Raw genomic sequence first — 26684 nt, 5'->3', positions numbered from 1 at the left:
GGGGCTCCCTGCTTAGTGGGGAGTCTGCTTCTCCCTCTGCCCCTCTCCCCTCTCATGCTCTCTGTCTCACTCTCTCTCTCAAGTAAAAGAAAAAAAAAAAAAAAAGAATACAGAATTTCAATTAATTACCCATGAGCTAAACAATGCCCCATTAGTGAACGCATCTTTTATGTTATCTTCTCTTCTCCTGATAAACTCCAATGGAATAAAACTGTCAATATCCTTTGCCCTCAACATTCAGTAGGAAACCTCAATCCTAAATCATGGTCCAAAATGGATTTTGAACTGAATTGGGAAAAAATAAATCTTTTACAGATTGAACTGAGAGATAACAGTGCAATGTGCATGTGAGATTGTTTTCAGGGGTTTTTTTTGGGAAAAAAAATTATATATATATATATATATCTCTTAAGTGGAGGTGAGATCCTGAAATGATTCTGTACCTCGGAAAGAGTGAACAGAGGACCTGGAAGGATGTAGAACTATCTGGAAAGAACTGGGGAAGATTAAACATATCAGCTGGTTTTTACCACCACGCAGTACTCAAAAACTGAAGACAGGAGGATTCTCTCCATCTCACACAGACCTTGGGCCTATGACTTATGGCTCCCAGGGGTGCCCAGATGTCCACAGCAGGGAAGAAGCATCAGCAATTGTGTTCATGGTACCTCTGTTCGCACTTTCTTTCAAAGCTGATTACCCGCGTGCTTCACTTAGCCCTTGATCAGAGGTTAGTCTGAAAACATTCCTGGTAGGAAGGAAGACCCATGTAATTCCTCCTGGGAACATGCAAATCCAGCTGCCCTCATCACCTGTGACAATCAAGGCATATCCCTCTACCCCCGGAATGAAACTTTTGGTTTGGGCCAGACATACAGAACGAGAAACAATCCATTTACTGATTACTCTTTCCCTACCCAACCCCAGTCTCTGCAGCAACAAAATGACGTCTCACGGGGTCTGCTGACCCTTCAAGACACTCTCTTCTTTGGCTTTGGTATCTCCAGGGCCTCTGAACACCATTGGAGCAGTCAGGTCTAGAAAACTCCTAAGGACCTAGGAGCCTCCCTCCAAGCCAATCATTACAACTGAGGATTTCAAGGAGGAGAGGGGAGCCTTCTTTGTCTGAAAGCATGATCCCCATAGGGTTGTCGACAACTTTGTCGAACGGGCAGCTTGTCCACCTCAGAATAAGGATGCTTGGGGCACCCGACTGGCTCAGTCGGTTAAGCCCCCAGCTCGTGATGGAGCCCCAGTCATGATCTCATGGGTCCTGAAACCAACCCCCGGTTGGGCCCCAGGCTCAGCGAAGAGTTGGCTTGGAGATTTTCTCCCCTTCTCCCCACTCACTCTTTCCCTCTGTCTCTCTCTAAAATAGCTGAGTAAATTATTTTTATGGGGCGCCTGGCTGGCTCAGTTGTCAACCGACTGCCTCCAGCTCAGGTCATGATCCCAGGGTCCTAGGATCGATCCCCACATTGGGCTCCTTGCTCAGCGGGGAGCCTGCTTCTGCCTCTCCCTCTGCCTGCTACTCTGCCTGTTTGTGCTATCTCTCCCTCTCTGTCAAAAAAATTAATTAAAAATTTTAAAAAGAAAAACAGAATGAAGATGCCAGATTAATAAATTCCTTTGGACTCAGAAACATGCTTTAAAATGATCTAAACCTACCAGCCCTCCTGTAGCACACATCTTAAGGCTGAATATCAGCACTATAGGTAAGATATTCTGTGTGAAAGTGCTGAGCCCAGCTCCCGGCACATGGTAGGTGTCCAGACCTACAAGCTAAAGATGTGCATTCAGACAGGCCGAGGTTCGAGTCACACCCCTGTCCCCCACCTAGCGATACCGTCTGAAACACAACCCCTTCCCTGAGCCTCTCCGTTCAATCTGTAAAAGGCATCTCCACACAGCTGTTTAAGAAATTACACGCCAGACCTTGCCCAGTACCTGCTGGCTTACGGTGGGTAATCGCTCATCTTTTTCTAGGGTTTTCCAATTTCGGCAGAATTTCTCAAACACGTCCAATGCCATCTCCGCCCTAGCACACCTTGTACACAGATTCCCAGAGCACAGAACGGACTTTGCCACAGTGTCAGCCCTCGTTGGCCTGCACGGTCTTCTCCTCTGTCCTCCCAGGAGGGAGACTCAGGAAACGCGGCCTGAGTGGGAAGAACAAGACGGAGCCCGAACCTGGGGCACATACCCCACACTCCCAGCCATCACACCCGGGGCCTTTGGGAGACTCCTCCCCAGGGCCACTTCGTGCCTGTGTGCTCTGGGTCCTAGCACGGGGCGCCAAGCTCAGAAGGGTCCTAGATTGGGCTCCATGCGTGCCTGCTGCCATCTTGAAATTCTTAATTTTTGAACAAGGGCCCCCCATGTTCATTTTGCACCATGCACCACAAATATGCAACCCATCCTGCTCTTTTCCATCCTGTAAGACTTAAGATGAAGGTCAATTCTTCTGAGAAGACTGAGCAGCTCCTCTCGGACTCGCTCCCATAACCTCCCACGACCCCTGGCTCATACCCCCATTTATTAATCCACCCCCACCAATGTTTCACGGACCACTGTCACAGCACCATCACCACTGGCCTTCTTGAGCCCACACCAAATCCCAGGCACAGTGTTATGTTCTTCTCATCCGAGAGTTATATTTAGAGCACCTCTAAGGTAGGCACTATTATTACCCCAATTTTCTGAAAGGTTAAGGACCTGCCCACGGAGCTGGGTGCAGGGGGAAGCAGGACACTTGGGTCCAGGCAGGGCACAGGCTCAGGCTCAGAACGTTTTCTTCAACTGCCAGGCACTGTGCTCAGAACCAGGAATGCAGTGATCAAGAAAGGGACAGTCTTTATGACAGCCACCCCACTCCTACCCCGGACATATAATTATTAGTTGCATTTTTCGACTATGTATTTAAATGTCTGGACACTTCACCCAGAATCCCCAGCCCCTTGGGTTTATCTCTGTAATACGGAAGCCTACTGTAAACTTCGGACGTGTGATTGATAGTCAAAAAAATTCTCAAGAAAGCAAAGAAAAAGTGGTTTTGACATGACGTATTAAAATATTTCAAACATGGGACGCCTCTCCCTCTCCCTGCCACTCTGCCTACTTGTGCTCTGTCAAATAAATAAAATCATTTTTTAAAAATTTAATAACAAAATAAAATACTTCAAATATCTCCTATTAAACCATGACAATGACATTAAAAATTGATCTAACTGGTGTGTTATTTTAGGTAACAAATTATTTGAAAGAAATAAGATGATCTAAATGGAAGTAGCTATTAATCAAAACAAAAAACAAAAAAACTATCATCCATTTTTCCTCACAGTGATGAACACCTTACTGTCAGGATTTTTAGTTGTTTAAAATCCACTTTTTTCTTGACGTTTGGGATTTTTTTTTCAACTTGATTACCATAATGCCTCTAAAACTCTGGCAAAGTCCCAACAAGACTTGTGCCATTGGCCTTCCTAAAACTGTATTAACCCTTGCTAAAAAGGCATGTCATGAATCTAATTTTGACACATCAGACAAACACAAGTTGAGGGACAAGCCACAAAGCAACTTTCCTGAAACTGGCCAGTTCTTTTCAAAATGTCAACATTTTGACAAAGAAAACCAAGAAATGTCAACATTTTGACAAAGAAAACCAAGGAGCGATGCCAGGCCAGAGAAAATTAAGGAACAAGGACAATTAAATGCCACGAGGAAAACCCATCCTGATTTCTGTACCAGGAAAAATAACGCTGTTAAAAACAGAGTATTTTAGACGCTAGCGGCTCGGGGATGGAAAAAACAAACAAACAAACAAAAAAACACAGGACATGTTTTCAGGAACAAATGGCAAATTTTGAGTAAGGACTGTAGATTGGATTCATAGTAATGTACCAATGTTGAATTCCCTGATTTTGATCATTGCAGCGTGTTATGTGAGAGAAACGCCCTACGAGGAATTAGGCGTGGAAGTATTTAGGAGTAAAGGGGATGATGCCTGCAACTTAGTTCTCCAGGGAGAGAAGGACTATTAAAACAGCAAACATGGAAAAATGTTAACATTTGGCGTTCACCACAGGATTTTTGTAACTTTTTTCCTAGTTAGAAATTACTACCCACCCCACCCCCCAATTTTTAAATCAGCACAAGTCCTGGAAATGATGCAGAATGTAGGTAAACATCATGGCCTGGTATCTAGTGATGAAGAACGCCATATTCTGGTTTCTAAAGGTTTCTGAACTCTAAAAACTGTGTTGAAAAATACATTCAAAGACAGCATGTGATACAAAAGGAACCAGTCCACACTGGGTGGATACATGTATACATGTTTGTTTCATTTCACACTTAAACTTACTAAATGTGAAAAGCCTCACTCAAGAAAATAGTAAGTAATTAAACAGTGAGGTCAAAAAAGGCTTCTTTCTCTTCCTCTCTCTGAAATCTTCCATTTGGGGCTTCCTACTCTGGCCCTCCCCCACCCCTGCCCTTCAAGTGTATCAAATAACTAAACTCACCTCCATCACTTTCTGAGCTGACAGTTCTTCAGTGCTTTTTTGGGGGCTTTCAAAACAAAAGGGGGCGGGGGGGGGGGGGCGAGCAGGGGCTGGGTTAATATTCAGAACTCCGCTAGGTTTCCCCTACTGTCGCATTGGCATGACAATGGAAACCATGGGCCACAAAAGGAGACCAACAAAGGAAGACAAGTTTTTAATGCTAGAGCCATCTGCCAATTCTCCTTCGGATCTTTCCAAGAACCGAGTGAAGATAAAGCGGGAGCAGAGAATGGGGCATGCAGGGGAGGGCAGAAAAATCATTCACGGGAAAAGCAATTGCAATATGAAAAGAACCAAAGAAGGTTTGGAGCCTGGATAGATGAATGAACGGAATCCCTCTAAAGAGATCCACCGCACCCTCTCCCCAATGGGGCTTTTGTCGGTTGCCTAGCATTTTAAATGTTATAGTCAGAATATGTTATTAAGGGAGGATTTAATATACACAAACCACAAAAAACACCCTGCAGAGTGGTCTTCTGATTACCCACGTGGAAAGCCCAAGCCACCTGCCTTTGCAAAGATTATGCTGGGCTTTCTTTCTTTACGTAGCAAAATGTCCTAAATACAGTAGTTTAGGGATAATAAAGCATTTTTATACCAACTCTACATCCCTCACTTCTCCAGCAGACTTGCGAAATGTTAAGACCACCAACTGTGAAAATCTATTTAAATGCACTAAAACGAAAGACGTTCATGCCCTTGAGAAATTTTTTTTTTAATTTTTTTTGAGCCTAAAACATATTCCTCCAACATTGTTCCTAGGAGGGAAATTCTGTGCAAAACCCTGAAACCACGTGTGGATGCCTTTTCTTGGGAAGATGAAAACACGCGAAAGCAGTTCACACTCGACTCAGATACGCCCTCCCTGAAACATCTACCTCCTCATTTTCAGCATTTTGAACAACCTGAAGGTAAGGCACAGATTTTTGCTGCTCCCAAAACATTACTAAGCTCTGAGTGGGATCAGCCATCTTCTGGAACTTTAGGGAACATGCTCTCATTCCTGAATACAGCCTTATAGGTAATCTCCTGTAGAACTTGTACTTGAAACAGAAGTCAACATTGGCTGGGTTGCTTTGTGGGTTTTCATGGGGTGTTTGGGTGTTTGTTTTTTTTTAATTCCACCAATTTAAAATGCACACATCTTGCAAGCGATTCAAGGATTAAAGGCCATCTAGTCACTTCTCTTTTGGTCTGACGGTATACACTCCCCACCTTAATTTTCAGGATTTACAAGATGTCTTTCAAGGAAATCTTCACAGATGCAGTGTTTATATAAATCCGGTGCCTATTTAAAAATTAATGTTGCAAAATTGTAGCATGCATTTTGTAATGTTGAAAGAGTATCTTTTACAGCTTATAGGACAGACCTTATAGCCTCCACCTGAACAAAAGGAGCTCCCTCCTTCTCTCCACGGTCAGCCCCGGGATAGGCAAAGGGACAGGGTTAGCCAGAAGAGGTTGCCCAATGACCAAAGTTTCATTCCAGCCTGATGATGCACAAGTTAGCCCACTGGCCTGGCTCTGGGAGAGACGGTGACAGCCCCAGGCACATCCTGGTCTCCCTGGTCCCAGCAACTGAGTGACTGCCCCACACACACTGTCCTGTTTGCACACCCACGGGCCCTGGGCCTTGAACTCTGCTCCCTGACTCTCAGCAGCCCATGATGAGAGCTGCAACCCTGCGGCCCAAGGTCAGGCGGCAGGAGGTGGCCCGGGCAGAGCCAGGAGGCTGACCTCTTGCTGTGAGCCGGCTGTAGGCCTGGCAGTTGACTTCCCTGTCCCGCACATAGCATCGGGTCTCCTCTACAGCCTCTCGGATGACGGTGACGGCCAGCACGAAGCCCTGCGGAGAGAGCACAGAGAGGGTGAGCCCTGCTCCAGGCGACCTTCCTCTCCTGGTGCTGGGGATGGGAAAGGCCAGAGGCCACACCGGAGGGCAGCGGGGCAGGGCCCGCTAATTACCCCAAAAGCACACGCCCCCGCAAGCCCACTTCTTGGCCTCCTTCCGGCACACACGCCCTGGGGAAACACGCCCACACACAGACAGACCAGCAGCCCTATTCACCGCCACCGCAGGGCTTCTAAGAGGAAAAGGTGGTCCGTCCACAGGCAGCGACAGAGGGATGACGTCTGCTAACAGTCCACGTGCTGGGTGCCCTTCCAACGAGGCTACACCCCCAGAGCAACCCTCCACTCATGGCCACTGAGATAGAGGAGCCTCAGAAGCACAGAAAGGCTGAGTCATCTTGCCCAAGGATGGGAAGCTCTAAGTGACCGGCAGGAAATCTGGCTCAGAGTCCTTGCTCCTAACAATCATGTTGTTCTACACCCGGAGAAACCTGGAAGACCTACCAGCCAGTCAGATGGGGCACCAGGAGACGGTTAAAGAGAAGACGATCCTTCCCGTGCCCTGACCCACCCAGGAGACGAATCAACTTTTCACCACATACAAGGTAACAAACGCCGTGCATTGACACAACCAGGGACAGCCACCATCCTCTGGCAGGAGTTCCCAGTTTCCTTAACTACTGGCTAGACTCCTCTGCAAGGCAAGCACCGAGAGGGAAGAAGGGGCCAAAGGGGACTTCAGTCTTCTCTGCACGGTGTTAAATCCTTATTAAAGAGAACACATCCAAGTATTAACTGCGCAAGTAGCAACAAATAAAAAGAACACTGGAGACTGCCTGACCTTCCCGGGGCGAGGTAACCCAACTCATCAAATTTGGGAGGGACTGGCGTGGGAGTCAGCCATAACCAGAATCTATTTCCATCTAGATCTCTTCTCTCATGTCAATAAAGGCAAGAACATGCATTCATTTTTCTTACAAAACAGCCCTATCATCTCCTTTTAAAGTCATTTAAAAAAAAATACAGAAAGCACCACCACGCTAAAGGTTAGCAGCAGTGACTCTTGGAGCATTTCATTTTCATACCATTTACTCTGTGAAATATATTAACTTCGATTCAAAGGACTTTAAATCTCTTCTGTAAATCTAGCCAGAGATGTGTGGCTTTGTGGAACTCCTCCGAAGCCTCCTGCATCTTTACAATCAAAGGATTACTCTGTTTCCAATCAGATGGCGCAGTCCTGGCTGCGGCCAGAGCAAAACTGGCATGTTTCAGAATAAAAGCATCCCCAGACCCAGGGTGGGGGCGAGGAGACCTGTTCTGGGGGAGCACAGACTCAGGGCGCACAACTCCTCCCCCTCCCAATCTGCCGGTTTCCTTGCTCTGGGCCAGAACCGAGGTGCTTGCTGTTTGTTTTTTCAGATGTTCCAGTTTCTACTTCTCTCTGCGTGGGCCCAGCTAAACCCCATTGATGGCTGGTGGAACGTGTGTGCTCCCAAAGAGACCGGAGCCTCTGACCAACCCTGCTGCCTCCTGAATTATCGAATCTGCTCTCCCCCCGCCCTACCCCCAAACACACAGTTCCTATCAATCCCAGAAGACAGGCCATCCCTTAGAGTAGAAAATGCCTTCACAAAGAGATACAAATGTAGTCCCGAAATAAATTCCAACTCTGCAGCTAAAGAGGCCCCTCACAGCCACAGATAGTCAGAGAGAAGCTTTAACAGGGAGGCCTGGGGTTGTCTGAGCTTGTAAAGGAATCGGAGGCAGTGACAGCCTCTGATGAGAGCCCAGACAAAGCCATTCTGAAGGTGGTAAGCCTCCCTTTGTAAAGTTGTGCGTCAAAAATAGATTTACTAAAGCAAAACAAATCTATGAGCTAGAAATCAGAAAAGCAGTTGCCTCTGGTTCAGGAGGGGGTGACTGGAAAGGGGCATTAGGGAACCAGGGTGATGAAAACGTTCTCTATTTTGACCAAGGTGCTGTTTCCACAGGTGCTGACAGATTTCAACGCTCACTGCATCGCGAACACAGTATCTGCACATCTAAGATATTGGTACCATGAAAATAATATCAAAAGCTAAATCTTGGGGCGCCTGGGTGGCTCAGTGGGTTGCCTTCGGCTCAGGTCATGATCTCAGGGTCCTGGGATCGAGTCCCATGTTGGGCTCTCTGCTCAGCAGGGGGCCTGCTTCCCTTCCTCTCTCTCTGCCTGCCTCTCTGCCTACTTGTGATCTCTCTCTGTCAAATAAATAAATAAAATCTTTAAAAAAAAAAAAAAAAAAAAGCTAAATCTTGGGGCGGCTGGGTGGCTCAGTCGGTTAAGCATCTGCCTTCAGTTCAGGTCATGATCCCAGGACCCCCGGGTCCTGGGATCGAAACCCCACTCTGGGCGCCCTGCTCAGCGGGGAGCGTGCTCCTCCCCTCCAACCCCCTACCCTGCTCATTCTCGCGCTCTCTCACTCTCTAATGAACAAACAAAAAATCTTTAAAAAAAAAAACTAAATTAAATCTTCATTCAGACAATAAAAGCAATGTCACTGGTGCCAGATGTTTAACATTCCAAGGGGAGTATGTCCTGAGAATTCTCTGTCCATTGGGAGCCAAAGGAGGCTTCTTATTTGTAGTACTTCATTTAATGCATCCAGCAAGCCGAGGAAGTAGACATGATTGTCCCCATTTTACAGATGAAGGAGAGGCCTTTCGAAGTGGGTGGAGACTCCGCACAGAAAAATCTAGGGGAGGGCACCTGGGTAGTTCAGTCGGTTAAGCATCTGCCTATCTCTCAGGTCATGATCCCAGAGTCCTAGAATGGAGTCGACTCCTCGGGCTCCCTGATCACTGGGGAGTCTGCTTCTCCCTCAACCCCTCTCCCATGCTTCTGCGCACTCTCATGCTCTCTAATAAATAAATGAGGGGTGCCTGGATGGCTCAGTCAGTTAGGCGTCTGCCTTCAGCTCAGGTCATGGTCCCAGGGTCCTGGGATCAAGCCCCGCATCAGGCTTCCTGCTCAGCAGGAAGCCTGCTTCCCCCTCTAACCCCTGCTCATGCTGTCTCTTATGTACACTCTCTCTCTCTCTCAAATAAATAAATAAAATCTTTAAAAAAAAAAAAAAAAGGATTTTCTGAAATATTAAAAAAAAATAGGGGAAATCTGGTGTAGTCATCTAGAAATAGATGCCATCCACTTTGTCTTTGACCCCAAACCTCCTTCTCTGCAGCCCCTGGGAAGAGGAAAAACTGCCCTCGCAGTCCTGGCCTTCACGGGAAAGGCCAGCTGTAAAACAAGGCACAGATGCAGAAGCAGGAAGCTCAGGGCCACCAGCAGCTGCTGCTCACCTGCCTGGTTTCCACCTGCGGCCACAGTGGAGGGAATCAGGTGCATCAGAGGGGAGACCGGGAGACGGCCGCGGTGGCAGGGGCTACAGTGACCGCGTGCACCGAAGGTCAGATTTCTCCAGGAAACTCTAGGCATCACTTCAGCGAGGAGCCAGAGGCAGGGGCTGGGGCCAGGCCCCCTAATTTAGGTGGGGGTGGGGGGACTCTCTAGGCCATCGCAGTCCCCATCACTTGCTCCAGCCCCCCTGGACTAGAAAGGAGGGATATTTTCACCCGGAATGTTTTTATGTTTCATGCACCAAGTGAATGTATCACCTTTCAAATAACTGCACTTCAGAAAGGGAACCATGAAAGGCAATGTGACAAGTTATATTTTATGCACATTAGAGACTAACTTTTTAAAAATAAGCAACTCGGGGTTTGAGTCTATATAGCTATGTAGTAAACAGTGAAACAAAAAAAGACAAATAAAATTGGGGTATTTCATATAAAACTCTAAAGTTTCTGACTCTGGGGTCTGGCAACTCCAGGCGTACGTCCGCACCTACAGGAACAGAGCAGTACATTCCGTATTGGATGGGACAGAAGCTCCCTTGCTCCCCCTTGCTGGATGGTGTCAGCCCAGCCCCTAAGTCTGCAGCGGGCCAGTCCCTGGGTAAGGACACAGCGCACAGACGGGAATGCTTGTCATGCGAGGGAAGGATGCAAACAGAAGGTGGCTCCTGCTGCCAGAGTCCTGGTTCACCTACAAATGAGAGCAGGACAGAACAGTCCGCACATCCCCAGATCACCTTTCCTGTCCGCGTGGGGAAAAGGACTCCCCTCTCCTTTCTCAGGCCCGGAGCTGCTGGCCGGACTTGTCCGCCAACGCGACACAGTGTGGACACCCACGCACTCACGGATTCCTTAGCAAGTGGCCCCCCTACACGGTAAGTGCTCGGATACCAAATCCTCATCAACTCCTACCTGCCGCTGAAGGAAAAAAAAAGTCTGTTCTTATTTCTAGAAGGAAGGCTTAAATCTTTTCTACTTTAACAGTCTTCTCCCAATTAAAGCTTAAACAATATTCATGAACAGAGAATCCGAGTTCTCCCCCAAGTCCCACCTAACTCAGTGAGAAATAAACAGCCGCTATTTGAAGAAGAGCTGTCAGTTCCACCCTCTCCACCGCCCAGTCACACGGCCCAGAACACAGAGCTTCCTTCTGTTTTTCCAGTGCTCTGAGCACATGCCTGCCACGGGGCCTTTGCACAGCTGGTCCCTGTAGTTGGAATACTCCTGCCCTCCTACCCCTCTACCCATCCCTTTCTCAAGAGGCTTTCCAAAGCCACACCAGCTAAGGCTGTCCCCCCACACCTGCTTCCCCCACCTTCATCCATTCAACAAATATTAAATGTGCCTGGGATTGCCCATCTAGCCTGTGACCTCATTCTGTAACCTCTGTGGCACTTCCTACAATTAAAAATCATTTCATCCATCTGTTTACAGTCTATCCCCTCTGAAAACCAGCTCCACAAGGGCAGGGGTTTTTATCAGTTTCATTCGGTGCAGTGTCCCCAGCACCCAGCACAGTGCCTGGCACACAGCTGGTGCTCAATAACCACCTGCCAAAAGGAGGGAAGGGAGGGAAGGGAGGGGCATGCTGGCCAGCTCCGTCTGACTTCACACACAAAGCCCAGAACCTGCTACTTTTCAAACCGTCCCGCCAACAGACTCTACATAAACAGAAAATGCGATCTCAGAAAACCGTTTCAGTAGCACCAACCACAGAGACAGAAACTTCATCTTTCTTGCTTGCCACCACGTGCCCAGAGTCTAGAAGGGGATGAAAGGCACAATAAGTACGCAATACACAGTAGCTAAAGAAATGATGACCGAGCAACCGACGGACGGAATGAATCAAGAACACGGGCTTCACCACACTCTGCTCCTGGGGGTGCCTGAACGGGGGCATCCACGTGGGGCTGGAGGGGATCTCCTCTCTTAAAGGGCCTGTTCCAGATGCCTGGGGGACAGAGGCAAAGAAGTGTCTGTTCCCAAAGCCCTGAGGTCACTGAACAAACCAGGCCGACCTACTTACCAGGGGGACCCAGTACGTGTAGAGGGCGCCAAGTCTCATCTCCGGGACAAACTGAGAGCAGGCCAGAAGCAAGAAATAGAGGTTGAAGAAGTATTTGAACTGGTTAAACAGCACCTGGAAAGAGGAGACAGGAGAGAGGGAAGACCGTCAAGCCTTGTCCGGTGGGGTCGGGGGAGGTCTCGCAGCGGGGGAGCCACCGCGGAAAGCATTCCTACCCAAGAACGCGACGCCCACGGTACCTTCTGCGGGAATCTGAAACACTCCTACAGATTGTTCAGGAAAATACACACGGGCAATAAAAATATCCTTGATCAAAGTAAAAATATACATAATGATACACACGGAAATGATAAATTTCAGGAAGAAACCCCTGGGGGCTGCAGGGGAAGGCTTCAACTTTATCTGTTATGACTTATTTCTTAAAAACCATGTGGGCCCCTCGAAACATTAAGAGGAGGTTTCACTGGAAAATACCTCTACTCTAAGACTGATCAAGAAAATGAGGTAAGGGGTGCCTGGGTGGCTCAGTGGGTTAAAGCCTCTGCCTTCGGCTCAGGTCATCACCCCAGGGTCCTGGGATCGAGTCCCACATCAGGCTCTCTGCTCAGCAGGGAGCCTGCTTCCTCCACTCTCTGCCTACTTGTGATCTCTGTCAAATAAATAAATAAAATCTTTAAAAAAAAAAAAAAAAGAAAGAAAGAAAAGAAAACGAGGTAAATCATCATCTCCACAATATGATCTCAACACCATACAGTAAATATAGCAGAATCCCATTCCGTGTGGAGGTGGGTCCCGGCAGAGCCCGGCTGAGCCCACGCACCCCGGGCGTGGGACTGGCACTTGCGGGACTTGTCTGGGGCTCTGGGTAGACATGATGCGTCTCTCTGGGATGAAGGTAACTAACAGCCCTTTTCTGGCCGCCTCACTCCTGCTCAGTCATGGACACGTGGTTGGCTTCGTAGTCCAGAGACTGCAGTTACAACTCGGAAGACAGTGGTCCTGACTACACCAGAATATCCATCAATGAGAAATAAACTCTTTCCTGATTTAAGATACTGAGATACGGGGGGAGTTGAAGGTAGCAATCAGTGTAGTCAGAGTCACCCTAAAACAACATTCCAACTGACCTTAAGCGACAGCATTACACATTCGTGTTTCTGGAATCTCTCTCAGTAAATCAAAGAGTCATTATTTTTTTTTTTTCCTTCCAGCACTGGAACTGATTGCTGCTGCTGCTTCTAAAGTCAGCTGGTGTGTGTTTGGAGGCTCTGCTGGATATAAATAGGTATGCAATTTAAGTATGGGGGGGGGCGGGGGAAGGTTTGTAGAGTACACATCCGCGATTGGTCTAAGTTAATGTGGAAATGCGGTGACTCCAGTGCATAAAATACCAAGCAAAACAGAAACATTCATTAGCAAAAATATCCACAGACACTCTCCTTGGATGGCAGGAATGAAACTTACCTCTTAAAAATTTTCTCTATATTTCTATCTCCTGACGTTCCTAGGGTGAATGTTCATTTCACGATGAGGGGGGAGGAGGGGTGTGGAATTTAGGGACTGATGGGTTTGGTGGTGTGGGGTTTTTGGAAGATGAACGGCCAGTGGCTAAGGCAGTCTAGAAAACACACAGGCTATTCTGCCATGGGGACCTGGGTCTCCTAAAAATGGCCCCGGCTGTACGTACCCCAGGAAGAAAGGTGAAGAAGTTGTACTTCTGGTTGTTGATGACATTTCGAGGGTACCTCTGGTCCCTCTTCTCGGGATGCCCCAACCACACTGTGCGGGGCCTCGGCTCCCCTCCACCACAGCATCTCAGCCACTCGCAGCACCTGTGGGAAAGACAGCGTCACACTGTCAAGGCCACGTCCACACCCGCCCGCTCTTCTCCATATTCTCTGGAGCATCTGCACTGAGTCAGGACAACAGCCACAAACAGACTTCATCTGTCTGAGAAGGGAAAGCAGAGTCCAGGTTCTAAAAAGCTGTGATCAAGATAAAGGCTGGTTTGCGCCCGAGTCCAAATTACTTAATTCAAAATGTAAGATTCATTTTTAAAATGAGATTTAGGTTAAAAAAGTAAAGATACAGCAACACATTAGCACTGACTTTCACATTTTGCTGATGAGAGAGGAAACCTCGAAACAGTTAAATGAGGCACCCAAGGAGGGCCGAATTCAGATTTCTACCTCAATTTGTGTCTCCCTAATGGCAATTCTCATTACCCAAAAGAAAGTCTGTTTGCTTTGAAAAAAATAAAATAAAATATAAAGCACCCAAGTTTGCCAGGAGGTGAGAAACAGGGGAGTCTGGCCTTGAACCCCCTCCATCTCATTCGAAAACCTAGTATCTTTCCAGCACCCCGTGCTGTCAAGGTTGCTGGTTCTGCCAAGATAACCAGGTAAAGGGGGAGGGGGAGAATCGCCTCTCCATACCCAGATCTCCTTTCCCCAGAGGAGCCAGCCAGGAAGACAATGGCTCAGGGCCTGGCGTCCTCTGGAGCCGGGCCAGATGCCAGCTGCCAGCCAACTGACCACCCCACCCCCACTCCCCCAGCTGTCCAGACTGTCCTGCGAGGTCAGCTCATGCGTGCACCTGCTCCCGGGTGGCCCGCACCAGGCAGAGCAATGCGGGCAGCTCCAGTGGAACAAAGACACTCTGAAAACACCCCAAAAAGGCAGCTTATCCTTCCGGAAAGCCCGTACACAAAGCACTTCAAGAATCACAAGCCCTCGTAAGCACTGCGATGGAAACACCCCATGCCGAATTGTTGGCCTCTGAGCCCCCCGCCCACCACACACAGACAGGCCAGAAGGGAGAAACCCCAATCCTGCCAGCCCCAAGCAGACAGGGAGATTACAACTTACATAAATACTGGTCAGCCCACCCTTCTCCCCCTCTGCCTATGGACCAGGCAGGTCCTGGTGGGTGGGGTGCTGGGGTACAGATCTGGCAAACACGGTCCCTGGGCATCAGCAAGCTGCCTGCCCAGGTGCTCAGAACTTCCATGATGAAACACAATGCTCTTTCTTAAAAATAGCATCTTCGTTCCAGTAAACTGGTGCTCGGGTAGAGTATACATGGCAAGGACAGGTTTCACTTCTAGTAACTCATCTGTGCTGGCCCTGTTCTAAGTTGTCCAAAGGCCAGGGACAGAAGCCTCGAGGAGTCCAGTTGGTGCCCGTGGATGGGAAGCATCCATGTGGGCCATTGGGTGACACAGGCTAAGTGCTGAATGAGCACAGGAAGCAGGAAGGAGGGAGGGGGGACTCACAGGACAGGGAGCACGACTCTTATTTGGGGAAGCCATCCTGCTGCTGAATTGGGATCTCCCCATCCTGTAATAATCCTGGAATGATGGCTCCCATAGTTGCAGATTTCTTTTTTTTTTTTTTTTTTTTTAAAGATTTTATTTATTTATTTGACAGAGAGAAATCACAAGTAGGTAGAGAGGCAGGCAGAGAGAGAGAGGAGGAAGCAGGCTCCCTGCCGAGCAGAGAGCCCGATGCGGGACTCGATCCCAGGACCCTGAGATCATGACCTGAGCCGAAGGCAGCGGCTTAACCACTGAGCCACCCAGGCGCCCCAAGTTGCAGATTTCTAATGAGAGCTAAAGAACAGATTTAAGAAAACCAAGCATCAGGTCCGCTGTTTATCTGCATTTTGTCTGTGTCATTTTAGCAGGCTCTGCACGGCAAGCTATCAGGTTGAGCCAGTCATTACTTAACCTGCAGATCTGCGCACGAGCCCAAAGCAGGTGGACTGTCACTGCAGCGGGCCCTGTGGCAGCAAAAGGCTGGAAACAAACCTAACTGACTCATTGGGGGGCGGTCGGTGCTGGTGAAATGAACATGGAACAGCCACAGTAGTCTTAGCAGAGTCAAGGAGAGAGCGTATGCACTAAGTGGCCCATTTTGCAAGGTAAGCTAAAGTGAAAAGCAAGAGGCTAAAAGATGTTTCCAGAATGCCCTTCTTTGCATGAACATAAGGGGATACGCACCCAGACATGCTTCAAGTGCAGGAAATCTCCAGCACTGGTTCCCCCTGGGAAGGAGGGAGCAAGGAGAACTTTGTGCGATGTATTCTTTAGTTACAATGTTTCATATTATCCAGGGACTCAATGCGGTTCCATTCCTCAGAGTAAGCATTATGAAGTATCTAGTTGGTACGAAGTACTATTCCAGGTCCTATGGGGACCGAATGTCCGAACAGGATCCTTGCCTTCCCCTTCCTCGCAATCTCACTGAAAAACAGGGTAAGTGGTCAGCACAGGATAAAATAAAAACTCTGTGTCACTCGAGCCCAGAATATCTGGCCCCAAGGCCATCTCATTTAGCCGATCTGAGGGTCACCGCATTTACTCTCTCCTCACACCAGCCACGCTGTATACCCTGCGCGCTTCCCATATACGATCAATCCGACTCTCAGGTCAACAGTGTTTATTGAACACCAACAACAAAAATAACATAAGACAAGTAATCATTGCCTCTTTTTTGTCACCTGTTCATTCACCGGCTAGGTCTCATGCGCTCAGGGTGCCGGGCCCTCCCCTGGCACTTGGGCATTCAGGAGCAAACACAACAGACAGGTGCTCCCCGCTCTGCAGATTATACTCTAGTGCAGGGAGACAGACCGTAAACAACTACCCAAAATAAAATAAGGCCTGGACAAGAGAGGGCATGGGGGAGGGGTGTGGCTCAGGAAGACTGGGTGGTCAGGGAGGCGGGTGTGACAGCTGGACGGGGGGATGGGTAGCCACAGCCACGCAACCATGCAAGGGAAGCAGTCTGGGTGGGGCAAAGATCCAGAGGTAGGAACCAGCCTGGTTACACACCTGCCGAGAAAGACTGATGTTTACCAAACCACAGGGGAAAGGGGGAAGGAAAGAGGAAGGAGGAAGAGAGGCCAGAAGACACTGGACCTTGTCTCTGGGGCAGGGAGTCCGGGGTCACTGCAGGGTTACAAGCAGGAGGTGGCGTGATCTGATTGACATTTTTAAAAGTCCCATCTGTGGCTGAGCAGAGAAGACACGGCAGTGGGTTAAAAGCAAAAACAGAGGGGCGTCTGGGTGGCTCAGTGGCTTAAGCCTCTGCCTTCGGCTCAGGTCATGATCTCAGGGTCCTGGGATCAAGCCCCGAATCGGGCTCTCTGCTCAGCGGGGAGCCCGCCACCCCCTCTCTCTCTCTGCCTGCCTCTCTGCCTGCTTGTGATCCCCCTCTCTGTTAAATAAATAAATCTTTTTTAAAAAGTTTTCTAAAAAATAAAAAGAGTAAAAACAGATCAAGAGGTGTGAGGTTCCTTTCTGGGGAAAGGGGCATGCTCCTCAAGTATCGATGGTGGCAACGGTTACACAACTGTACGAACGTACTCAGAACTGCCGATCGTACACTCCAGAGAGGGAGACGGCAGGGCGTGGGAACTGTGTCTTAATAAACCTTACATTAACCAAAAAAAGTGGAAACAGGGGGGTCGTTCAGGAAGCTACTGTCATAGCAAGGCAGGCAGAGATGGCGGTCCAGAGGAGTGGGGCAGCAGGTACAGATTTCCAAAATGCTACAGACGTAGAAACGCACTGTCTTTAACTAAACATTTAAAAAAAAAAAAAAGCCCTGGGGCGCTGGGTGGCTCAGTCGGTTGAGCATCTGACTCTCTTTCGGCTCAGGTCATGGTCTCAGCTATAGGATGGAGCCCTGCATCAGCCTCCACACTAGGCAGGATCTGCTTGGGATTCTGTCTCTCCCTCTCCCCTTACCCGCCCCCCCCCAACTCACCCATGCTCTGTCTCTAAAATGAGTCAATAAATAAAATCTTTTTAAAAATAATTTTCAAAAAGAGAAATGCATTATTTCATCTAACAATCACGATAATCCCGCATGGTATATATGAGCGTCGCCCCCATTTTCACAGTGGAGAAACTGAGTCTGAGAGGACTCCGTGATTTGCCAACATCTGTTTGTTTCACGCTGAGTGGGGTAAGCTGGCCTTAAGCCCAGCCCTGGGGGACCCAGATCCTGAGGTGCGAGCCTGAGAGCACCGTGCACTGCCATGCACGGCCTCATCAGCACAATTACTTTCCAGCTTTTTTTTTCTCCCCAGGCTCTCATCATCTCATAGCGTCAGAGGGATCTTTAGGGGCCCTGAGAGCAGTGGCCATCGTCCCGCGGGCACAGAAGTTCTCCCGCAGGCTCCTCCTCCTGCCGGTTATGAACCCCTTGCCTCTCGGCTCCAGAGCCCGCTTCCCTGCCTGCTCTGGGAAAAGGGACAGAGCTCCCTTCTGCGCTCCTTCACGGCCAGCACACGCTATGCTTTCTCAGTAGAGGACACTGGGGGGACACCACTGGAGGAGAGGGTCTCCTGGGCTTTCCAGGGAGAGACACCCTGTGGATCAGCAGCCTGAGTGGAGGGCCTCCCAATGGAGCTCTGCCCCGCCACCCAACCAGGATGCGCAGTCCCTTGGAGGCCTCCAAGCCCCATTGCGGAGACTTTCCTGGGGCTCTCGCAACATGAACATCCTGTCTCCTCCACCACCAGCACCCTGATCCCTCATGTCCATGCTTGTCTCCTGAGGTCCTCCTGCCACTGTAGCTCCCTGTGTCCCAATCCCACTGCACAGCCAATGCGTCAACCACCAGCATGGCCCGTCGCCCCACCTGCACCCCCAGATCACTTTCTGCTTGCCCCGTGCCTGCAGACCAACTCTCACCCTGCCTTCCGACAGCCTGAATTTTTTATTTTTTTAAGGATTTTATTTATTTATCTGAGAGAGAGCACAAGTAAGCAGAGCTGCAGGCAGAGAGAAAGGGAGAAGCAGGCTCCCCGCTGACCAGGGAACCGCTTGCAGGGCTCGATCATGGACCCCAAGATCATGACCTGAGCTGAAGGCAGACGCTTCACCACTGAGCCACCCAGGCACCCTGGGCAGCCTGAATTAACATCTCCAACCACATCTGTACCTCCGCCTTGGGGAAAGGCCACCTCCCAAGTGCATCCTTCCCTGGGGCCGCTCCCTCAGCTTCAACTACCCCAGTGTCATCCTCTACCCTGTAATTACCCTTTATCCTCATGTACTAAATCACTTCCCTCCACCTCTCCACCTGGGCTAGGCGAGCCAACCCCATCTCGGAGCCCCCGGTGCGGTGAGCGCAAGGATCCGGGCATAGCTGTGGTGATGAGGCTGCGATTGTCACCAGAAACAGTAAGAAAGAAAGTGCCCTTCCCGGTGAGGTGGCAGGGGCAGTACACACGTGAGGGGCTGCAGGTGGCCCCTTTGCTCTTGTTTGGGGACAAGTCGGCCTGATAACGGGCATCACCAGGAAGAAGGCAAAGGTTCCCGACGCTTTGGGAAGGGCGCGCAGGTCTGCCCATCGGTCCATTCCCTGGGCTTTTCAGTCTTAGAAATCAATTCATTGGTTTTTACTTTTGCTCGAGCCAATATTAGTTGGGTCTGTGCTAAGCACTACCCCAAATCTCCTGTCTGATATTCCTGTCCGAAACCCGGCTGCTCTGTCCTTAAAGACACAACCCTATTGGTTTTGAGTATCTCCGAGTCTAAGCTTCTGAAGAGTGCGGCCAACACCTTTGAGCCCACACTCTTCCATCCTGACCCCTCGGCTCCGGCTTGGTTAGAGCAGTGCTGCCCAACACGGTGGCTTCCATTCCATGAGGCTATTTATGTTTAAATTAAGTAAAGTAGAAGAATTCCACCCCCTGTTCCCACGCGCCACGTTCAGAGTGCTCCACAGCCTCTGTGGCCTGAAGATCCAGAACATTCCAGCACGACAGAAAGCTGGGCCACGGCACTGCTTCAGAGCATCCCTTTCAAGACCGCTCCTTCCACCTCGTTCTTTATCTGACACCAGCACCAGAGGACACACACGCGAGCATCAGTAAGTGGCCCTCACCACTGACCGCGCTCAGGCTCAGGGATCTGCACATGCGCACAGTATTTCCTCCTGCATTCAACTGCCTCTACCTTCCAACTTCATGGTACTGGCTAAGCCTACTTGCCTTTAACTGTGTGTTCTCGCCTAGGTCACTTCCGGTCCCCCTCCTTGCCCAGGAGTACCCGGCAACATCTGGAGACCTCTCCAGTTGTCACACGCAGGACAGCCCCCCAACAAAGAATGTCCAACCCCAAGTACCAGCAGTGCCTGGGGTCGGGAACACCTGCCCTAGATTTTATTTACATAAATTTTAAAGGGTTACTTTGTGCTACTATCGTAAATGGGAGTGTCACCACCATCAGCACAAGGTAAACATTCCAACCGGCACAATGGAAAGCAAACAGTGTTACCAGTTTCAGGCCAGAGTCAGCAGCTCTGAGCACCGGCACGGCTCTTGCTCCTTCTTCCGTTTCTACGGCTAAGACGACAGCAAGGGTCGGCTACTAAAAAGATCCCCCTGACAGCGCTAGAAACAGGGAGGGGGAGTTGAAAAACAAGGGAAGTACCTTACTGCATGTCTCGATGTGATTTAGTTCCTGCCCCTGAATTACTTGGGATGTTATCATGGCTGCACCTCGAGCCCTCGCCTGCCTGCTTTTGGGGAACTACTGTCCCACTGCAGAAGCTTCGGGCTGGCAAATTTATGAGCAACCAAGACCCCCCCACCACACACACCCCAAACAGAAGAGGGGGCAGCCAGGCTCCCTCTCAACATCTGGACCGACCCCTGCAACTCCCTCCACCACCACACCCAGTCTGTCTAGGGTACAGACTTCCGTCCCCTCCAGGCCTGAGAGGGGCAGCTGCCCAGGGCTGTGTCGTGGCAACTGTCACCCTAGTGTCAGCTTTTAAAGATTTTACTTATTTATTTGACAGAGAGAGAGAGAGAGAGACAGCGAGAGAGGGAACACAAGCAGGGGGAGTGGGAGAGAGAGAAGCGGGCTCCCCACTGACCAGGGAGCCCGATGCAGGGCTCGATCCCAGGACCCTGAGATCATGACCTGAGCCGAAAGGAGACGCTTTACCAACTGAGCCACCCAGGCACCCCTACTGCTATTGTTTCTTAACACCAAACCAAGCTGTCTACCGTCTGTCATCACAAAGTCACTCCTACCTTCTAGATGGGCCAGGGACATGGGCTACAAGACAGAATGAGAAGTTAGGGGCACCTGGGTGGTTCAGTCGGTGAAGCGTCTGCCTGGGGCTTAGGTCATGATCTGAAGATCCTGGGATCGAGCCCCGCTCAGGTTCCCTGCTCAGCAGGGACTCTGCTTCTCCCTCTCCCTCCGCCCCGTGCCCCCCACTCCTGCTCACTCGCTCTCTCTCCAATAAATAAATAAAATGTTCTCAAAATGAGAAATTCATGGAAAAACTAAGGAAGAAATAACAGACGAGAGCCACAGAATCGAAACAGCAGGACCATAAGGGGTCCAGTGGGAACACCCGCTCCTAAGCCAGAGGGACCGCGTGCCACACCCAGCCCACTCTACACGGGCTCCATGGCTTTGGGCTCATCTTTTGTGATCCCACTTTTTTTTGTCTAAAAAATGACTATGAGGACAAAGGAATTTATATAGGAAAGGCATACGACAATATGTAGCACATGACAGGCAGGCAATTAATAGTACCTATATTTAAGGGGTTTTTTCCAGATAAGAAAAGAAAACATAAAACAATGTTCTTACCTATTGATAGCAAGAGCCATTCAGTGAGGTTAAGATGTAAGGCTGGGAATAATTTAGTTTACACTGCTTCTAGCTTAGACCACTTAAACAAAGGAAAATCAAATTAAATTGTCTTATGATTTGACTCTAAAACAAACAAAGGTTTTCACGATGGGCAGCCTGTTGGCCAGATGTGCAGTGGTTTCACACAATCTGCCTGAAAGGCAGGGAAAAGCAAATATTATGGGGGAAGCGCCAAGGGAACGATATTTCTGGAAAAGGTAACTACTGTCATAAGGCGCTGAGGAAATGGTCACCTTGCTCTGGGTGTGACCACCATCAGCCCAGCCATCCGTAAATACTTGCTGAATTGCCCCCACTGTGTGCTGAACTTTCCAGAAGCCAGAGTCCAGGAAGCTATCATCTCTGTGCTGATACAGGGAAGATCCAGGAAGAAATTAAATAAAAATTAAAAGCAATATGAAAAAAAAAGTCTACGCAGTGGTTCTCAATGGAAGGGGCAGGCTGGTGGGGGGGGGGTGATTTTCCCCCTGCCCTGGGGACACTTGGCAGGGCCTAGAGAGAGATTTGGTTGTCACAACTGCAGAGGCAGGGAGGGACTCCTGGCATCTTGTGGGTAGGGGCCGAACGTCCTGTAACGCCCAGGACAGCCCCACACGGAGCATTACCCAGCCCCTGAGTTTAAGAACCCCAGTCTCGAGCAGCACTGTCGGATACCTTCCTTCAGTGACGGAGATGCTCTCCATCCACGTGGTCTCACATGGCAGCCACAGCCACGTGTGGCTGTTGAGCACTCAGAATGTGAAATTTAAATGTTGTTCCATTAATTAATGAAAATAGCTACACAGCCCTAGCATGTACCATATTGGACAGGAGGTCTAGAAGGATGGAACTCAAGTTGTTAATAAGCCTAGATGCCTGGGGAGTGGCGCCAGAAGGCATGGAAAAGAAGGTATGAGGGACAATTCTACTCTGTGTTCTAAGAACATCTAGGAGGCTGATTTTTATTTATTTATTTTTTTTAACTAGAGGAATATAAAATCTCGAGTCAGGGGCACCTGGCTGGCTCAGTCAGTAAAGCATGTGACTCCTGCTCTCAGGGTTAGAAGTAACTCTGCACTCACCACCTGGTGGGTATAGAGATTACTTTTTAAAAATAAATAAATAAATAAAATCTTTAAAAATTAAAAACAAAAATAAAATCTAAAGTCAGAAAGCATGCAAAAAAGGGAGCTAGTTCACTGAAGTCTGAACATTATTTCTGGTCACAGCAACACTACCTATTGGTGGAAAAACTGGGCCATATAACAGAAAAAAGCCAAGTCAATGTGGAACTTTCTCTTTAAATAGAAACAGGTCCTCTGATCTAGCAAGTCTGCGTGGAGGGATGGACTGTATATGAATTCCGGTATGGGTGAGCCACAGGAAAGTACAAGGATGCTCCCGGCAGCAAGAAAGCAAAACCCTGGGCACCTGGGTGGCTCTGTTGGTGAAGCAGCTGCCTTTGGCTCAGGTCATGATCCCAGGGTCCTGGGATCAAGTCCCACGTCGGGCTCCCTGCTCAGAGGGGAGCCTGCTTCTCTTCACTCTGCTTGCTGCTCTCCCTGCTTGTGTTCTCTCTCTCTCTGGCAAATGAATAAATAAAATCTTAAAAAAAAAAGAAAGAAAGAAAGAAAAGAAAAAGAAAGCAAAACCCTGGAAATGACCAAATGACCATCAGAGAGGAACCCCCCCATCTCACAGTACACCTGCACTTTTTTTTTTAAAGATTTTATTTATTTATTTGAGAGAGACAGAGAGAGAATAAGCAGAGAGAGGGGTAGAGGAACAGGGAGAAGCAGACTCCCCACTGCACAGGGAGCCTGATGCGGGGGCTCGATCCCAGGACCCTGAGATCATGACCTGAGCCCTAGGCAGATACTTAACAGACTGAGCCACCCAGGCGCCCTGGACTTGCACTAATTGAGAGAATAGGGCAAATGCACACACTGACAGGGCAAGACCCAAGTGATAAAGGGGGACGGGAAAAATAAAGTAACAGATATGCAATTTATTATGCTATATTTTTTAAAGATTTTATTTATTTATTTGACAGACAGAGATCACAAGTAGGCAGAGAGGCAGGCAGAGAGAGAGGGGAGGAAGCAGACTCCCTGCTCAGCAGAAAGCCCGATACGGGGCTCGATCCCAGGACCCTGGGATCATGACCTGAGCTGAAGGCAGAGGCTTTAACCCACTGAGCCACCCAAGCACCCCTATGCTATATTTTAATAAAAATAGCATATGATAATACACACACGGGAAAATAACACTGAGAAACGAACAAGCAGACACACACCCAGACTGTTAATTCTGGTTCTCCGGGGGGAAGGGGGCAGTCATGGGTGGCAGTATCTGTCGCCTTTCCTATTTCTCCTGCCAGAAGCCTTTCCCTACTGGTGTCTCACTGCTCAACAGTGCAGGGCACCCTTACACGAGTATGACTCACGCTGCATCTTACCCCCACGATGAGTCAATGAATGCAGACTCAAGCCCAAGCCTGTCACCTCTCATCCCCTGTCCTCTGTTATCAAGCCTCCGACTGCGGCCAAGGCAAATGAGCTCCAGGACTCTACTTTTCTCCAACTTCCAACCCCTCTGGCAAGACTCCTTCACACCAGATTTCCTTGAACAACCCATTCCCCTTTTTCTACTTCAAAACCCAACTCTGTGCTCTTCACAGAAAAGAAGGTCTTCACAGAAAGCAGGTCTGTTCTCCCTTAGACTGTATTTGCCTGTTTGTTTCTAGAAAACTCAAGTCTATGGAAGCCCAGCAAGCAACATACAAAAATACTGAACAAAAATAAACCCTGGGTCCACGGGACAGGGCACACTGAGGACCTGTGGGAAGGAAGTGGCCCCCGGGCTGCTCACATACAGACCGTAAGATTCTTTATGACAGAGACAGAAGGGGCACCTGGGTGGCTCAGACGGTTAAACATCTGCCTTCGGCTCAGGTCATGATCCCAGAGTCCTGGAATCGAGCCCCACTTTGGGCTCTCTGTTCAGCAGAGGGCTGCTTCTCCCTCTCCCTGCTACTCTGCCTACTTGTGCTCTCTCTCTGTCAAATAAATAAATTAAATCTAAAAAAAAAAAAAAAAAAAAAAGTACAGATCCTGAAGTGCAAGGCCTCGGTTTTTAAATGCTGGTAACTAACATAATATTTAAATATTATGCAAAACTAAAATCACACCGAGGTGTCATTTTTTACATAGCATGACTAACCAAAATCAAAAAGCTTAACACCGGTTTTGATTGGGATGGGCAAACAGACACTTTCAACTGCTGGGAGGGGTTGAGATCAGTATGGCCTTTAGGGAAGGCAGCCTGGTGACAGCTCTCAAAATTACCAATGCAGGGGCACCTGGGTGGCTCAGTGGATTAAAGCCTCTGCCTTCGGCTCAGGTCATGATCCCAGGGTCCTGGGATCAAGCCCCCACATCAGGCTCTCTGCTCGGTGGGTAGACTGCTTCCCCCTCTCTCTCTGTCTGCCTCTCTGCCTACTTGTGATCTCTGACTTATGAACTCTGTCTGACTTGTGATCTCTGTCTGTGAAATAAATAAATAAATAAATAAAATCTTTACAAAGAAATTACCAATGCATTCACCTGGACCCAATGATTCCCCTTCCAGATATTATGTACTTTGTAACTGGGCACAAAGACTTAGGTTCAACGTCATTCTCTGTAACATTGTTAGTAATAGGTACCATTAGATATAACCCAGGTGTCCATCAGCGGTAGGGTGGTTATATTAAGTATGGTAAGTCTATTCAATGAAATCCTTTAAAGCCATTTTGTTTAAAAAAAAGGGGGGGGAGGGGAATGAAAAAGCTTTTTATGTACTGACATGAAACAAGCCCAGCGTCTACTCTTAAGTGAAAGAAATATGTCGTATTGCATCGTGTCGACTAACAACAGAATAAAAAAGGTCAAAAATCTATGTGTGGGTGTCTAGATAGATAAATATAAAATACATAGGCCTTCTTTTGGAAAACGGTCAAAAATTCTCTAGACGACACAGAAGAAATTGAGGAGTGGTTGCACAGAAGGGCACGGGGTAGCCAAACAGGGGACGGGGGGAAGCTACTTTTGCAAAGTACCCACTTCTGTACCTTTTCAACAGTGAACTATGTGACTGCAAGACTTTTTTTTTCTAATATACAAACAAAACAAAAAACCCCACCGCAACCCCCCCAACAGCACCCAGCTCTCCATCCGCAGCCTCAGAGCTTGGCCACAAGCCCAGCGGGCAGAACCAGATACTATTCCCCTCACACCCCAGATCCGGTATACAGAAGGGGCTCAGATGCCCTGTGCGGGTTGAGGCGCCTCTCCCGGGCTTCTTCCCCGCCAGCCACCAACCCCACCGCCCCCCGCCCCAGCACGCAGAGACCTGCTGCCTTACCTTGTGTGTTTATACTGTGTCTGCGGCATTGGCTCACGGGTTCCAGGCCAGGTCTGGGGCCACAGCCCAGACAGCCGTGTCACTCCCTTCACTCCTCCCCAGAGTCCTGCAGGCTTGCCCTCCCCCTCCTGGAGAGGAGGAAAGGGCACCCAGAGCCCAGCAGCAGGTGGGGGCAGAGCCAGCCGTGAGTCCGGCAGGCTGGCCTCGGGGCCCGCCCTCGACCACAGCGCTGCGACAGCTCACCCGCCCCCCACCCTCACCCCACGGAAGGATTGGAGAGCTGCCTCGGGGCTGTCATTGAGACAGCAGCCTAGGGAGGATCCCCTTGACAGGGACCCAGCAGGAACGCACCAAGGGTCCTCAGGGGCACCGGCCCGGCTGCCTGGCTCCTCCCTCAGAGCACCGTCAAGGGTAACGGTGGTAACCCTGCTCCTCTCCTCTCCACGGGCCACATACTTTGGGGCTAAGCGCGCTGCCTGCGTGACCTCACTCAGCCCTCCAAATGACTTGCACAACCACATGCTCATTTACAGGGACGTGAACTCACTCGCCCAAGGTCATGCAGCCAGTAAGTGGTGGAGCCCGGACTTGCGCCAAGATGGTCTTGCTTGAATCCACGCTCTCAACGCCTCGCGGTCCTCAGCAGCCAACCGTGGCCTTGGGGAGCTGCCCCCTCCTGCCAGGAGCCTTTCCTTCCCAGCCTCGGCTCCTCCCGGCTCCGGCTCCGGGGGAGAAACTGCAGCCGGCTCCACCTCGGGCGTGGCTCTGGCACGGAGACAGC

At 49.4% G+C, this 26684-nt stretch overlaps 1 protein-coding gene across 7 annotated transcripts in view; it reads right to left on the bottom strand.

The window, feature by feature from the left end:
* Positions 1–26684, bottom strand: part of ATP9A (ATPase phospholipid transporting 9A (putative)) — a 129117-nt gene that overhangs the window by 82122 nt on the left and 20311 nt on the right. For 2 of the 7 annotated variants that reach the window (XM_059132735.1, XM_059132734.1), the window contains exons 2-4: positions 13517–13661; positions 11830–11943; positions 6297–6405 (exon numbers count right to left, since the gene is read on the bottom strand). In XM_059132735.1, the coding sequence (XP_058988718.1) occupies positions 6297–6405; positions 11830–11943; positions 13517–13661 (368 nt within the window). Of the gene's footprint in view, positions 1–6296; positions 6406–11829; positions 11944–13516; positions 13662–15829; positions 16073–25903; positions 26099–26450; positions 26608–26684 lie in introns of those variants that run through there. The other 5 variants (XM_059132741.1, XM_059132739.1, XM_059132740.1 and 2 more) reach the window with 5 other exon arrangements.

This window comes from Mustela lutreola, chromosome 9 (genome assembly GCF_030435805.1).
Source record: "Mustela lutreola isolate mMusLut2 chromosome 9, mMusLut2.pri, whole genome shotgun sequence".
NCBI classification, from domain to species: domain Eukaryota; kingdom Metazoa; phylum Chordata; class Mammalia; order Carnivora; family Mustelidae; genus Mustela; species Mustela lutreola.
Note: the sequence above shows the minus strand (reverse complement) of the source record. Positions and strands in the feature narration are given on the sequence as shown.